The 15,470-nt window shown below is 40.8% G+C and overlaps 3 protein-coding genes across 3 annotated transcripts; 1 reads left to right on the top strand and 2 right to left on the bottom strand.

Moving 5' to 3' along the window:
• The first annotated feature begins 711 nt into the window (after positions 1–711).
• On the top strand, positions 712–4,603 carry LOC113007624 (uncharacterized). The gene is made up of 8 exons (XM_026144343.1): positions 712–1,048; positions 2,260–2,349; positions 3,383–3,462; positions 3,555–3,670; positions 3,764–3,861; positions 3,994–4,062; positions 4,137–4,195; positions 4,366–4,603. Exons 1-8 carry the CDS (start codon positions 857–859, stop codon positions 4,484–4,486), a joined length of 825 nt encoding a protein of 274 aa, XP_026000128.1. The 5' UTR covers positions 712–856; the 3' UTR covers positions 4,487–4,603.
• Positions 4,477–7,620, bottom strand: asnsd1 (asparagine synthetase domain containing 1). Its single transcript, XM_026144341.1, has 3 exons — positions 6,198–7,620; positions 5,761–5,942; positions 4,477–4,845 (listed from the first exon to the last, which is right to left on the bottom strand). Exons 1-3 carry the CDS (start codon positions 7,602–7,604, stop codon positions 4,599–4,601), a joined length of 1,836 nt encoding a protein of 611 aa, XP_026000126.1. The 5' UTR covers positions 7,605–7,620; the 3' UTR covers positions 4,477–4,598.
• Positions 7,600–13,005, bottom strand: asdurf (ASNSD1 upstream open reading frame). The gene is made up of 5 exons (XM_026144344.1): positions 12,909–13,005; positions 9,040–11,396; positions 8,801–8,854; positions 8,559–8,634; positions 7,600–7,663 (listed from the first exon to the last, which is right to left on the bottom strand). Exons 2-5 carry the CDS (start codon positions 9,112–9,114, stop codon positions 7,623–7,625), a joined length of 246 nt encoding a protein of 81 aa, XP_026000129.1. The 5' UTR covers positions 9,115–11,396; positions 12,909–13,005; the 3' UTR covers positions 7,600–7,622.
• Between the last annotated feature and the right edge of the window lie 2,465 nt (positions 13,006–15,470).

Genomic DNA, 15,470 nt, shown 5'->3' with positions numbered 1-15,470 from the left:
TCCAACCAATGAATTCTTAAAACGGAAATTTAACTTAGATGTGAACGCCTTCACATTTTGTGACAGTGATATTGAAAGTCTGGATCACTTGTTTTTCTACTGTGAATCAGTGCACCCCTTCTGGATTGACATGTGGAGCTGGCTACAGTTCAGGAGAATTCAGTTACCACATTTGATGATGACAGTAATAAAATTTGGAATACTTGCTGAGAATGCAGATTTTGACTTGTTGATTAGGACGTTTTTGTTACTGGGAAAAAAATTTATTCACAAATGCAGATATTTTAAAGCTAAACCACGTATAAACAGATGGCTGAATGACTTTAAACTCTGGGCTAAATCGCTGAAACTTGTGAATAACAAGAAAGCTCATAAACTTATTGTATTATTTAACAAGTTTAATCTATGTTAAAAAAGAAACCTCCCTATTTAATGATCATGATTGCCCTTTTTTGTTCATATAAATTTTTTCCTTTGGTTTTAAATCCTTCAATGACTGTTCTCTCTTTTTGTTCTAACTCTTTTTGGCTTTGTGTTTATTGTTTTTTTGTTTTTGTTTTGTTTTGTTTTTTTTTCTTCCTCTTTTGTCGTTGTAACGCTCAACCGAGGATATTACATATTCGGATTAATGATGGTGCCTTGTATGTTATACTGTTGATTATAAATAAAGTTCTTTAAAAAAAAAAAACTAGCGTCCTGCCATTAGTTGGACGCTAACCTCGCGAGAATATCCAGAAGTTGATCTATGGACGTTATCAAACTTTGCTCTCTCGGTTTATACCCGCTAATGTGCCGTTGAGTTTCCCCGTAAAGCACCTGACAGCTCGCCGGGAGCCCTTCGGATTACAGAGTTCAAATGAAAGCCGTGATTCTCGCCGCCGGGTACGGAACCAGGCTCCAGAGGGATGTGTTGGCGGACACCACCGGAAGGTTCGCCCACCTGGCGCACGTAGCCAAGCCGCTGCTGCCCGTCGGTCGGTGCCCTTTGAGCTCACGTTGGATCCACGCGCTGACAGTGTCCGGCTCCGTGGACACCATCTATGTCGTGGTAAATAACCAGTAACTAGGTCCAATAACTGACTCCATTTCACAGGAATCTGATCCGACTCTGCGTAACTGTTAAAATGATAAACCAGGTTTGAATATGTGTGGACAACAGTGTTGGGGAGTAACGGAATACATGTACCGCCGTTACGTATTTAAAATACAAAATATGAGTAGGGATGGGTATTGATAAGATTTTCACCATTTAGATTCCATTTTCGATTCTGTTTAACGATTCGATTCTTTATCGATTCTCTTATCGATTCTTTTTTTTAAAAAAGGAGAACACTAAGGTCGATTAGCTTAGAACTTTGTTTTATAGCTTCTCTTTGAACAAGATAGAAATTTAGGAGTAACATGGCCTTACAAACCCAACAGTGAGATCTTAAGAGATCCAGCCTATGGCTCTTTAATGGGGTGTCACAGGGTCCCCAGGAAAAATAATTGTAAATGTAAAATAATAAAATAAATATTCTTCTGTAGCAATAACAAAGTATAACATAAATTATTCTGTAGCAATTACACAAGAATATCCAGTAATGTCCCTGCCTACAATTAAACACACTCACTTACCGTAAATCGGGGGCATCTGCTGTGGCAAATGGGTGCAAGTCTTTTACCTCAAACTTAGTCACTGCTCGGTGACATTCGTCTATCCTGGCCTGAAAGGAGATGCTACCGGTAGACTGCAGCGAGAACTGCCAGCATCTGAGCCAGACTCTCTCTGTCTCTCTCATCATGGTCACCTAAATGCACAGTGCATTTAGGTGGGGCATGTATTCTGTAATCTGTAGTGGAATACATTTTAAAAGTAACCTTCCCAACACTGGTGGACAAACACATCAAAGATAGTTCCCTGATTCACTTTACATGTTAGTTAAATAGATAGAGATAAAGTGTTAGGCACAGCCCAGATAGCAAGGAGACATTGAACTGATGTTGATTTTTCATCTGATCCATCAGAATCATTAGGATTGAAATTTCAATGCAAAATCAATTTTGAAACAACATTAAAATACTGATGAAACCTGACATTGACATTGAAATAACATTGATTCATTGTTGTTCTGTTATTGTTGATTGTTGATCTATTTATAGTTGACTATGTGACAACAATCACGTAGTGAGTACCTTCTCTTCTGATGTAATGATTATGATAATGATCAGTAACGTGCAGGTCTGTGACCCACTCTTATCCTCTGCTGATCTCCACAGACCAACACTCTGTACCTCAGGGCGTTTGAAGAATGGGCAACAAATTTCACAAATGTCCAGATCCTCAGCGACCAGACGACAAGCAATGATGTAATCCTTTACACTCCGCTTCCATACCGTCCTCTGACCTGTAATCTAAAGATTTTTTTACACATGCCCCGCAGCACTGAGCAGTGTTGGTCAAGTTACTTGAAAAAAGTAATCCTGCTACTTTACTGATAACTTATTTTCAAAAGTAATTAGTTACTTTTTAAAACATGATTTATCCCCTAAATACGTAATAAAGCGATAGATCTTTCAGCCCAATTCTACTTTTTCTGCATAATCCATCATATAAAATGTAATCAAATGAAAAAGTCTCTTTTTAAAACTTGTTTTATTAGTTTTAATCTTTTAACTTTATGCATCAAGCAAGCATTAAATGCTATGCAACATTCTCTGACTGGAAGAAATTTGTTTAACATTTAAACCTATTTTCTGCATATTCCAGCATATAAAATAAAATAGTTTTTTGTTTACACTCACTCTTTCAAATAGATGCACGTAAAACGCAGCAGAAAATAAATAAAATCAAAGACTCAGCGGCCCTGTTGCTCTATTTTCACCTGTATAGCAGGAGTGGGGCAGGCGGAGGTTTGCCCTGGTGCAGGTGTGCTGCAGCAGTCAGTGGAAGAATTTGGCAGTTTCTCTGTAAATTTCACATTCCAGCGGCAGCGTATTTGGTGCTTGCTCGGACGTTTAGGGGTTTTCTTCCCATGCAGTGAGCAGCGAACGATAATGTTTTTGACACTTTTTACGGAATCAAACTCAAAGTAAGGTCCGTTCTTCCACGCTTTAAACGCTGCACGGTCATACTCTCTCCTGCACACAGCTGTTGCCACTCGCTTACGTCATTGTCATGAGACACTCTCGCAAAAAAACTCACGGTTTTAGTAACGCAGTAATGCAGCGTGCTTACGGGAAAGTAAGTAAGTAACAGTAATCTAATGAAGGTAAACTTTTGCATAGTTTCATTAAATATGCTGAAGCTCTTGTACATTAAGTAAGCTGTTGATTCCGATGTCAGGCAGGGATTTTCTTCTCAGATCTGGTTGATTACCTGGACTGATTTGTCCTTCACCAGGAACGACTGGGCGCCGTGGCCTGCCTGCAGCTCGCTGTGAAGCACTTTAACATAGAAGATCATGTCATAGTTATCGGAGGGTAAGTTTGTGCTCCTTAGCTCATGGTAAACTGTAGTTTTGAGTGTGTAAACAGCTCTGAGATGTAGCTCTCTCCCTGTCCATCCTGAACAGTGACACCCTCTTCAAAGAAGATTTCAGCCTCAGGAAAGTTAAAGAGAGGTTCTCTGATGTCCAGTCGAAGTGTGAAGACAGCTGCCTTGTGCTGTCGTATCAGTGCAGAGACGAGGGTGAGGTTAATAAAGCTGTTCACGTGTCCAACATCAGCCGTGGCTTTGCGTCTTCTTCCCAGTTAGTTCTGTATTTTATGTTTGTGTGTTCAGAAACCCAGAAATATGGAATCCTGGAGGCAGACACTGATCTTCGTGTCCTCTGTATGAAGGAGAAGCCTCTTCCCTCAGAGACAAAGTCCAGGAGAGCAGTAAGTTCAACACAAATGGTCAGAATGTGGTAAAATATACACTCAGGGATCTTAGGGTTAAAGACTGTAAATGAAAGATGGAACTTTACTACCCGGACTCAGAACACAGAGCTGACTATTTTTGGTTTTCAGTGCCCTTGTTTCTACATGTTTTCAAAAAGAAGTCTTCGTCTGTTGGACACTTTCCTTGAGGAAAAGAAGGTAAACGAAATAAGCCGACACTCCACAATTAAGTTATGTTTTTATTATTAACGAGAAGCTTAATATTTCCACAGGATGCTCCAATCACAGAGAAAGACGCTCCCGGAAACTTTGTGTCTTGGCTCATTCCGAGGTAATTTCAGCTGGGAGAAATCTGAGTTTTACTCCAAATAAATAATTTCCGCTTTTTGTGTGTTTCAGAAGGAATCAGGGTTTCATTTTGAATCTGTTCTTGTATTTTTCATATACTTAAATGACACTCAAGCTTAGATGATGGCAGACTGTTGTATTCTTTTTTTTCAGGAAACCTGTTTACATTCAGGAAATTTCTGGGCGTTTTGATGTTGGAAACTTGCCATCATATGTTGAATGTGATCTGTACTTCAAAGAAAAACTTCAGGACGTTGAGTCGTACATGGTGTAAAAGGACGTTTATTTTTTTTTTAAACTGATCCAAGAAGAAAATTATCGTGTGTGACTGTAAATACACCTTTAAGTTTATGATCAATCTTTTCTATAAATGTTATTTTATTAATCTAAACAATGTGGAGTCTTGTGCATTTGTCCGAGGCCTTCTCGCGGCTGTTCTCCATCTTTGCGATGCGGGAGCCAAACTGCATGGCTCTCTTGGGCAGGACGGCCGATTGACCGAGGCCCAGTCGCCTTGCCGTCATCCTCAGGAGGAGTTTCTCGCCGACTCCTCGAGGAAGCGACAGATCGGCTTTCTGCCACACGGGAAGCGAATTCAAGTAGCTCACCACGTCTTCGTCCAAGTACGGAAACCTGCAGAGTCCACAGAGGAGAGCGCCTTTAATCTGCGGTGCTCAAAATAAATTCTACACTGAGCTGCAGTTTCAACCAGTACACCAGTCATGATTTCATACGTGACATGAATTTTTTAAGAATAACAAGAGATAAAACACCCACTGTGATTTTTTTTAAGCCACCTTACACAGTGCTGTGGAGGCGAGCTGTATTAACTGTTCATGCCTCTCAGTTCAATTATGTGATTAAATGAAAAAATGAATCATAATTTGGCAAAAATGTTTATTTACACTAAAAAATCCAATTTGTTGTGCTCTTTGCACTTATTGACAAATAAAACTTATACCAGCTGATCTGCAAATAAGAGGACATTTATTCCACTTCGGGTATTTAAAGAGCTCAAACTTAGAGGAAAAAAAAGCTGAGACTTTATCATAATAAATCTTTTTTTTTTTTTTTTTTTTAAATATAATTTGCGTATTGGCCAGAATTTCAAAACCCATTCCAGTTTACAACCTTATATTAAAGCTATGAGCTATTTAGCTTCATTATCAGTGTACAGACACCTCAGTTTAAAATCTCTGCCTGTAGAAAGTTCACAGAAACGGACGGCACATCCTTCAAACAGAAACGGCATGCTGCTTAAATTTTAACCAGACATGAACAAAAATATTATTTTAAGTTGTTTTCATTTCAGTTTTTCCCTGAGTGGTTCCGCTTACTGACAGCAGGTGGCAGTAAAATGTTTTTAAAAACATGATAAAAATTAGTAAAAGCTGTGCTTTTTTTTTCTTTTTTTTAAACATCAGGAAGGAAAACCACCTATCTGTTAGACATCAAGGATACACATGGGATGTTATAAAGACCCCAGATTCATTAAAATAAACATCTTACCCACCACACAGACAAAACAAGCTTCACTTGCAGACCTACCGAGCTTCCTTTCCATGGTCCCCGATCACTCTGTCGTCTCTGCCCAAATTCCTGGAGGAGATCCGGCCCAGCTCCATGGCCAGCTCCTGGATCAAGCCTTCGTGTCCAGAGGTCTTAAACCGGACTCGGTGCCTGGAGTAACCAGCCAGCTGCTCATCTGCTCCGATTCCGGTCAAAATGACCTGCACAAATCAGAAACGTCTCTGATAACAAGTTTTTAAAGTTAAATGTGGAATAATTCTGCTTTCCACCAGCTCTGTATTTTTCTAGCTCACAATAATCCTAATCTATCTTAAACTGGCCTTTAACACCATTTATGACCCAAACTCTTTTATTCCTGAGAATCCTCCTCAAACAACAGTTTCATCAAATTAAAAAAAAGTTATACTGAGCTCTCACACCCTCCTTCCTACAAAAGAAACTCCGCTCTTTGTCACCTTTGCCGACGACGTGAATGGCCTCTGGTGGTTTCCCTCCGCGATGAATCCCACTCCTCTTGCAGCGAACCAAACAGCACAGCCGATGCTGTCGTCCAGCACCGTGTCCAGCGGATGCACCAGGTGACAGACGTGCACCAGGCGCTTTTCCTGCAGCTCCTCCTGCGTTACGTTAATCTCCACAAAGTTCCACTTCCTCTCAGGGTTCAGTTCTTGTAGTTCCCTGAGCCCAGCTCTTCCAGTGATTCTGTCAGGAACGTCAAAGGGGCTCAACACTTGGGAATTTCCCCGATCAGCTTTTAAATCTATGGGCTTATTTTTGGGCTTTCTCGAGGACTCGTTCTGCTTTTTGGGCTCCTGTAGTTTAAAGGCCACATTCAACAGGTCTACAGGCTCATGTGCAGGTACGTGACGGTCAGCTAAAGCAGCCAGGATCATTGAATCAATGCCTCCTGAGAAAAGTATGGCAACACGAGCACAGTCAATAGCAGGAGGAGAGAGGTTTAGAGCCCTGAAAGGTAGAGACTGAACGCGTCTCCTCACTGCCTCGCTGAGAACGTCGATGAGATGATTCACCTCATCAGTTTTCTCCTCACTGCCCAGCAGCTTCTCCAGATCCTCCACAGACAGACATGAGTTTGAGTGAATTTCTGTATCATTTAATGTTTCTGGAAGAGACACATTCATAGGTGGAACAGGTGAAGAGAGTTCAAGACCTGACTGGTTCATCACAGCACTGCAACCTCTCGGGATGGACTCCAACACCTGAGGTATGGTGTCATTACTGACATCACTTTCTGCATGAGCCCAAGGATAAACCTCAAATGCCACACAGCCAGCTTCTGCTGCCGTCTTGAGGTTAACCCTGAACACACCAGCTGCCGGGACTTCCTGCCACACGCACTGTTTGGGACCAGAAGTGTGAGCAGCCACAGAAGTTAGAGTCAGTTCGCCGGCCTCTGCGTCAAATGTCCATAATAAGCTCCGCCTACCAAAGAAATCTCGGCCAAACCACAGGTAGTCTCCTGCCTTCTGGTAGTAAACAAACCCCCATGGTCCACGAATAGCAGACAGGACAGTGAGAATCTCTGAAGGGGCATTGCAGGATGATAGCCGCTGAGCTAAAACCGTGGTGTCATTCTCCTCTGGCGTCACCGGCAGGCCACTGAAAATCTCTCCATTCCACAGCAGGATGTTTCCGGCGGTGTCTTGAAGCGGCTGAGCAGTGAGGAGACCTCTCATGTGAAGAACGTGAGCAGAGAATAAACAGCAATAGCTGAGATCTGAGCCTGTGATGGCGAGGTCCTGGCTCAAATTGGGCCCTCTCCTTTTTAAATGTTCATAAACTCTTTGATTCCACTGAGAGTGAGCGGACGCCAGACTCAGCGCACAGAAGATCCCACACATCGCGGCGTTGCTGTGGCCTCAGATATCCTGAAGTTCCTTTTTCATATAATCAAGCTCCTCTGGAAACAGAACAATGCACTAGTTACATGATGCCATAACATTGTGCCTTCACTGTAGGCCTATTATGGCATAAAACACGCTGCTGACTGTTTAATTATTTAACAAAACAAAAAAAAAAAAAAAAGGGGGGGACCCTGTTCCCAACTTTACTGGCATCAAATTCAAAATGAGCAAATACAGGAAAAGCCAGCAAAGACAGAACACAAAAACAGCCAAGCACTGAGACAACCAAGAATAACAAAACTTTCCAACATTTCCAGTGTTTGTTTTTACCTCACTGCAAATATTTCTCAAACCTACGTCTGAAAAAAGTCCTTTATTGAGCAGTTTCTCATGCATAAACTTAAAATAAACAATGCAGCTCAGAAACAATCCCACAGTGATGCCGGTGACTTTTCAATCTTTAGCTTGTCTTGATAACGACACCTGAAGTTTGATTGACATATTCTTGAAAATCTAATGGAGTTTTGTTCAGAAGAACTCTGGACTGGACGAGATGTTCTGGGCATGTACTAAAAGAGGAGGCCCTGGGATAGATACAGGACAGACTGGAGATATCACATCTCTCAGCTGGCCTGGAAACACATTGGTCTTCCTCCAAATTAGCAGGTGGAGGTGTTTAGGGAAGGGAGGTCTGGCCTTCTCTGCTTAGATTACTGCCCCCAGTCTCCCACTATCCTGGATAGCAGCAGAAAACGATTGGATGGATGGATGTTAAAAAATAAACAAAGCAGGATAAATCTGTTTTTTGCTTCTACCCTGTTTGACACATAATGTATCACATTTTTCAAAAATAATAAACTCTCAGTCAATTTTTTTTTTTTTTTTAGAATTTTTGTTCATCTTTACTTCCAAGTTTTCACCTCTCAACCAGAGACATTTCCATCATCTTACTTTTGCACGAAGTGAGTGTCTGACTTCTCTCTCCCACAAAGAAGATGTTACTGTTCCTCTGCTGGATGTAGACTTTCTGCGGGGGAAACAATCTGCATTAATCCACATTTATACTTTCAAAACACATGACTGCACCAGCCTAACAACATAGTAACCCATGTGATTTGCGTGTTTCCCATCATAACTGCACAAATAATGATGTGATCTAATAAATTTTGAGACTTTCCACTTCCTCCACTTACCCTGTTTTTCTTCAGATTGCAGAGCTCGTCCACAAGAACCTTCTGCTCTTTAATCTGTAACACGGAAAGTTTCACCGATAAAAACTACACTATCTGAATCTGTTAAGACACATAAAGCTAACAGAAGCGGTAGAATAATTATATATAACGAAAATAACCAAAAGTCTATGTATTTGGGAGACATCCGGTGGTCTGTAACAGCCACATTAGCCGTATTAGCATGTTTGGGCTAACGCTACCTTCTTGTTCAGTTCTTCTTTTACTGCGGCCTGTCCTTCAAACTGCTCGTCACTGCTGCAGCTTTTTGAAGACATGATGGTGCGAAGAAACGTAGAAAAAACTGTCCAGAGTTTTTATTAATAAAACCAAACCTGGTTCATACAGAGTAAGCTCATGCGTCTAACCAGAATGAAGCTTTTCCGGGTGCTGAATGTTCACACAGTTTGAACTCTACTGCCTCCTGCTGGTGGGCGGTGATATAGCCATTCAACTGAATCATTCATCTGTATCAAAAAATACAGATATTAATTTGTGCATGGTCGAAATTTTTTTTTTACTTTTTCTATTTGTTTTCTCTTTTTTTTTACAAGAGCAAACCACTTAAGTTTAAGACTTTCTTCAACCTCCAAAGGTAGCCAGCCTGAAACCCCTGGCATTTGTTTTGGCACTTACCTTGAAGCATTATCTAATTAACATTATTTTAATGTGCACCAAAACCAGTCAGTTTCAAAATAAGCCAAAGTCCATTCACTTAAACATGGCTGTCTATCTATGTTCATCTCACTAGGCTTTTATCAAAGTCAGCCTTGTTTGGAGCCTACTGAGGTGGTTCAGGTGATGTATGTCCAGGATGCCTCCTGGATTCCTCCTAGGTGAGGTGTTTTAGGCATTTTTTTTTTACTGGTAGGAGACCCTTCAATAGACCCGGGTCATGAAGGAGCGATTATGTCTCTCAGCCGGCTTGGACCGTCCTAAAAGAGCTGGAGAATGTGCCCGGGGAAAGTGAGGTCTAGGTATGACTGTCACTTTTCTCTCAATTAGGACCACAGATGTCAACCTGCCCCACACAGCAGACACACTTGGGTCTAATCTGGACGTCTTCAGTTAGCAAATATGCAGATCACACATCACAAACTCTGGGTTACTGCAGATGTCGGGTGGGCTAGATGCCACAGCACACCTGACATTCGGTCTATAAAGGTGAATTTGTGGCTCTGCTGAGCTAGCTAGACTCATCCTAATGACATTTAGGCCATTTAGGCCAAATCCGTCAAGCACCTTTTAAACTTGACAAACACACCTGCCTGAAGCCTCACGTTGCTTCGCTGTCCACTCAGCTGCAATGCCTTATTGATCGGAAACAGCTGTCAGATGTTTGCAGTCTCATTCCCTGAAAGCGAGGGCTGTCATTTCAGGAACAGCGGCCACAGGTTGCCACAGCCGGCCAGACTGTGACCCTTGATGTTTATTTTTCTGTGGTGGAGTTGTCAGGCACATATAAAACTCATTGGCCTTATATCCACAAAAACTAAACCGACCACAGCCCTGTTGTGCTCCCAAAACGGTGATTACGACCATTGTTTCTTTGGTCACTCAGATGGTTGGTCATCTTTCTGTATCAGGTGTTGTGACCTTGATACCTCAAGAGCCATGCCTCGGGTATTTGGATTTTATCAGATTTTGTTGAAATACGACTGAGCTGTTCTTTAACACCTTCATTGCAACAGAGCACAAAAAAAGAGGAGAAGCATAAAGAATAGATGAATAAGAGATTTCCCATCTTGCACCTGGATCCCTTCTTTAGCTGCGGCTGGTAAATGTGAGACAACTTTGAGCCACAAGAGGCAGGTCATCCAAATATTTTTATCCAGGAGTACAAATTTAGCTGATGTAAACACAGCTTGTTGTTGCACATCCCGGGATCCCTTCAGGGACAGACGTACCTGCAGGTCACATGACCACAAAATGACAGAGCAGCCGCCTGACCGCTGATGACAGCTACCTGACACAGCGGCCCACTAATAGTGGAGCTGGTAATCTGTTTGTAGCGGCTCAGTGTGTGCAGGCTTTGAGACGGTTGGGCGCTCTGTAAAAGATCACAAAGGAACTGAAGCTCCTATTGTCATCACCCGGCTCAAAATACGTGCTTATGTTACCTGTCGCTGTCAGTTTTGCTCCCTCATGCAATGAGACAGCACAGTATGCATATGCACTGCATTTGTTTTCATGTGCATTCACAGAGCTTTGTCCTAAAATAACTCAACCTCCAACCTGCTTGGATCACACATTAAGAGTTAAATTTAGGGCTGGATTAATCTACTGGAAGGAACCTGGGCTAAAAGAAGCTGCACTGATTCTCTTTGTGTCTGTAAATTAGTGGATTTGTTAGTAATTACCAGTTATCATGGTAAAACTCAACATCAAAACCACCAAGTATTCTTAAACACAGGACCTCCCGGGGGGTGGCGTCTTCAGGGGGATCCCCTTTGGGTCTTCTGGAATGCAGGGTGGTGCTCTAGGGCCAAAAACTGTAGTTCCTTTAGTGGCCACTTGAGACTTCCTCCATAAATTAGTCAAGTCCCATAGACTCCCAACTCTACAGCAGAAATAAACAAGTTTACAACCTGCTACAAAAAACAGTTTTGGTCTATCTGATTAGTTTCACCCTCCATAATAAGCTTTTAGTAGGTTAATATTTTTCAAAGTCATCCAGCTAGATTTCGATAAGGCTCAAAGTTAGAGCTGTGTCCAGTTTGATTGAGGAATGTGCTGAGACAAGGAGCCGTAGCCAACTGCTTTATCTTCTCTGAGTTACTGAAATATACCTCTCCATCATGGCCTGTTTGCAGTTTATTAATTGCATCAATATCAAAGCCCTCTCACTCTTTGACTTGTCTTTGCAAGGGTTCGTTTCACCCCCTTGTCTATATTCAGTCTTTATTTTTATACAATTAAAGTTCATTGAGCTGCAGCAGCTTTGTGCAATACTGTACTAGTGTTATCTGATACCTTAGGTCTCCATAGACTTCCAACTCAAGAAAACAAACATGGAGAAGGAAAAAATACAAACATGAATGCTGAGTCCAAAACTAAAGTGTGGCGTCAGAGTGGCTGCTGGTGACACTGGTGGTAGGTACGACGTTTTTGTTATGTTCCTCGAGCTGTTTTAAGGTGCAGGCGGACACATTGTCCTGTGGGAGGAGACCACAGACATGCAGCGGTGCTATTTCCATACAAGTGCAGAGTTAGTCTGAAACAAATTTTAGGTGGACAGTGCTTGTCTAAGTAATATCCAAATGAAAGTCAGGTGTCTTGTCAGGATCATGACAAGAAGATCAATGTCAATAGTTTTAATGAAGCATACAAAAAATGTATAAAACCTTTAACCTCTTATCAGATGCTAAGTAAGCACATTTTCAGGAACTGGAAATTGTGATGTTTATTACTTTAGTACTACCGTTCATCTATTATTAACTTTTCCATTGGGTGTTCCAAAAAGGTGGAAAGTCCAGTGAGAGCATTGTATTTATATAATCCTAAGCAGGACACCGATAACCTGGTAAATTAATATCTTATTCACATTTCTTCTAAGTGGAAGGTGCTCGTATTAACAAGGATAAAATAATAAAATTATTAACAAATTACACAGCTTGCAGAAAGTTAAAAAAAAAACCCATCCACTTCTAGTTAGCAACTTTTAAAACCACGAATTAACAGTTTGCATCACAGACAACTCAAATATTAGATTTAAAGAGGTCATGAACCAGATTACATCTTAGCTTGGTACAGTAGATTTCTGGTTTTATATTTCTGCTCAGGTTAAGCTGTATCATTGAATGTAGAATTGTGCTTTGGAGCAGTTTTGCAACCTTTGGACAGATCCAACTCAGGCATCTGCTCTTTGATTTCTCTTGGAAATCCAACCTTGAATAAACTTTTCTCATGCCTATAAATAAGCAGGAAATGAGTGACCATCTCCTGCTTATACTACTTTACCCAGTGCAATAATATTTATGAAAGGAAGAAGATGAAGATCATTAAAACACATCACAAGCATTTTGGACATCGTAAACAATACTTTAGTGCCAAATTAGACGTGAATGCTCACCTATAAAGAATTCTGGAGATGCATTTGTTTTTATGCATCACAAAGCTGCAGTTTTTCTTTCTACACTCCAGAATGTGATGCAACCGGTCGACAGATTTTAGAGTAATTTTGCAACAAGGATTTAAGTAACCAACAGAACTGCAATGAGATCCTCCCACAAAGAGCAAAGAGGCTCTGCTTTGTCACATGTCATTTTGATGGACTGCGTTCAGTGTGTTTGTGGGTGTTTTTGACCTTGAGACAGATTAGGAGCTTCACAGAGTCCATTTTTGTTTTCATGCTTAAGCTTTCGTAACACCGCAGGGCTGAGGTGGTAAAACTGGAAGGTTTAGTTGAGTTTGTGCAAAGTTTTGTGTTGCAAATGGATAAAAACAACAGCTCTAAATTTGCATCAAACCCAACAAAAGTAAAGCACTTGATCTTTGTGGTATAATATGAAAGCCACATAGAACCTGCCCCCACAGGACCGAGCACAATACAGGGCTGTATGTGTGGGTATTATTCACTGGAGTGTGCTAAAAAAAAACCTCAAAAAACCTAAACTGTGTCACTGGAGAGCAGTCATGATGTTTCAGTGAGGGTCTCACTCAGCTGATCAGAGTTCATACAATGTGCAGTTAAAAGAGACATACATGCAGGTGTTCACTGAGTGTTTATTGCGGCCCGAGGAGGCTTCATCCATGCAAGCTGTAATTACAGCTGTAATACTGTTCTGTTGACAAAGTGCACGAATGCAAGTCATCCGAATGTGCACTATGTACACAAGTTTTACCTCCAAACTCACCTGCAGCAGCAAGCAGGAGGTAAACAGCTCCACTAGGTCAGCGCAATAACCAAAAGTTTCTTTTGTATGTGGTATCACGTGGGCAGAAAACGCTCCATTAATCTTTAACCTTTGATATAACTCTGCTCTCCCTTGGTCTTTGGCTTTTCTCTGATTCAATTTAAAAGAAAGAATGGCATGCAAAAGAATCATACTAGATCTAAAACTTTTAACATATTTTCACAAAAGAATACTTATACTTCAATGAAGCACTAATAATATTTGGAAACGGTACAAATGTGTAGGTCACACATGCGTCATGGTGTTTTAATGCATCAGTTAAAATTTATGTAAGTGTTTTAAAGCATTTAAATGCCTTGTATATACAATATGTAACTTTAAATACCATAGACTGCATATCAAAGATGGCCAAAGAAATTGTGACATCATAATGTTGAGCAAAGTCCAGGGTGAACATTTTCACCTTCACTATGTTCCCGTTTTGAAACCAGATGTCACAAGCTACATGCGTGCAGAGAATTGTTAATCACGTGCTGAAGCAAACTGTGGTTTATGCTTCTTTCAGACTCCAATAAAAAACACAATTTACAAAGTGAACTTCATGTTCCACTTCATGTGGGACTGCTGAACTATACAACCAGAGGAGTCGCCCTCTGCTGGCCATTAACAGAAAATCATGTTTAAGGGACTTCCACATTGGATTCTGGATCTGTGAACAACTTATAAAATCTGTGTTGTAGAAGCAAGTCTTGCCACTCATTCAGTTATCTAAATTAACTTTATTGTGGTCACCAGAACATAAAATTGTTATAATGACATATATGTCATATAAAAAAAACACATGCTTAAACAGTTTGTTGACTTTTACGCTTTCACCACCATCTTTGCTGATGCAGAACTTTCCAGTATGTTTTATTTCTAATCCTTTCAACTATATTTTAACTGTATTTTAATATCTATTAAAATATGCTTTGGGGTTGTCTACCATATCAGATCAGAAGCTGGCAAGTGGTTGCTGGTGGTTGTTGGTACTATCAGTCACACAGAAGGTGCTGCTCCAAAAACATCCTTATGATTGCAGATTGTTGCTGTTCGTTGTACTTTGAATGGAAGATGCAGAACTGTCTACAACACCCTCCAACTAATAGTAAAATTGAAATAAAACTTTTAAAAGTGCAAAAAACATTCACCTTCAAAGTAAAAGTTGTGCCTCTGTGTTCCAGACATGTTTCAAAAGGTGGTGCTTTTATTTTGAAGACGGATTTTCTCTGTTTGTGCTTTTGTTGCATTTTTCACAGTTTCATAGATGTTTGGAGAGACTTTGGTGAGTGTTTGCAGTCGGTGTCTTCCATGCAAATTACGGTCGACTGCTGCAATCTGCTAGAGAAGAAAGCGATTGCAAAGATTTTTGTGGTGCAGCAATTTGCACTTCTTTGTGACTAATTTCAGCAACCTCAAGCAACCACAGAGAAACTGGTTGAGGAATACAGATTTTTCCCTGGCAACCAGTTTTGGCAAATGGTCACAGCAAAAATGTCAGATAATTGGTTAGTGGTCACTTCAATCTAAAACTTCAACAGGCCTTGATATTCTCCTGATTTTCTTTCGGCTGTTCTCTTTAGGGGTCACCACAGCGGATCATCTCCCTCCATCTTAACCTATCCCTAGCACCTTCCTCTGTGACACAACCCCCCTGCATCTTTGAACCTCCTCTGTGGTCTTCCTCTTCCTTGCTAGGCAGTTCTATATTCATTGTAATCCATTTTCAATAAATTAAA

This window comes from Astatotilapia calliptera, chromosome 16, assembly GCF_900246225.1.
Source record: "Astatotilapia calliptera chromosome 16, fAstCal1.2, whole genome shotgun sequence".
NCBI classification, from domain to species: Eukaryota; Metazoa; Chordata; class Actinopteri; order Cichliformes; family Cichlidae; genus Astatotilapia; species Astatotilapia calliptera.
This window is presented reverse-complemented; position numbering and strand designations above follow the sequence as displayed.

Bases quoted from the DNA above. Each gene is read 5' to 3' on its own strand.
- asnsd1 (XM_026144341.1), bottom strand. From the start codon at position 7,604: ATGTGTGGGATCTTCTGTGCGCTGAGTCTGGCGTCCGCTCACTCTCAG. The intron at 5,943-6,197 runs GTGACAAAGAGC...TGATTTGTGCAG, and splicing joins CATTCACGTCGTCGGCAAAG to GTCATTTTGACCGGAATCGG. The intron at 4,846-5,760 runs GTAGGTCTGCAA...TGGACTCTGCAG, and splicing joins GACCATGGAAAGGAAGCTCG to GTTTCCGTACTTGGACGAAG.
- asdurf (XM_026144344.1), bottom strand. From the start codon at position 9,114: ATGTCTTCAAAAAGCTGCAGCAGTGACGAGCAGTTTGAAGGACAGGCC. The intron at 8,855-9,039 runs GTAGCGTTAGCC...TCCGTGTTACAG, and splicing joins AAGAAGAACTGAACAAGAAG to ATTAAAGAGCAGAAGGTTCT. The intron at 7,664-8,558 runs GTAAGATGATGG...TTCTGTTTCCAG, and splicing joins GACACTCACTTCGTGCAAAA to AGGAGCTTGATTATATGAAA.
- LOC113007624 (XM_026144343.1), top strand. From the start codon at position 857: ATGAAAGCCGTGATTCTCGCCGCCGGGTACGGAACCAGGCTCCAGAGG. The intron at 2,350-3,382 runs GTAATCCTTTAC...GTCCTTCACCAG, and splicing joins ACCAGACGACAAGCAATGAT to GAACGACTGGGCGCCGTGGC. The intron at 3,862-3,993 runs GTAAGTTCAACA...TTTGGTTTTCAG, and splicing joins AGACAAAGTCCAGGAGAGCA to TGCCCTTGTTTCTACATGTT.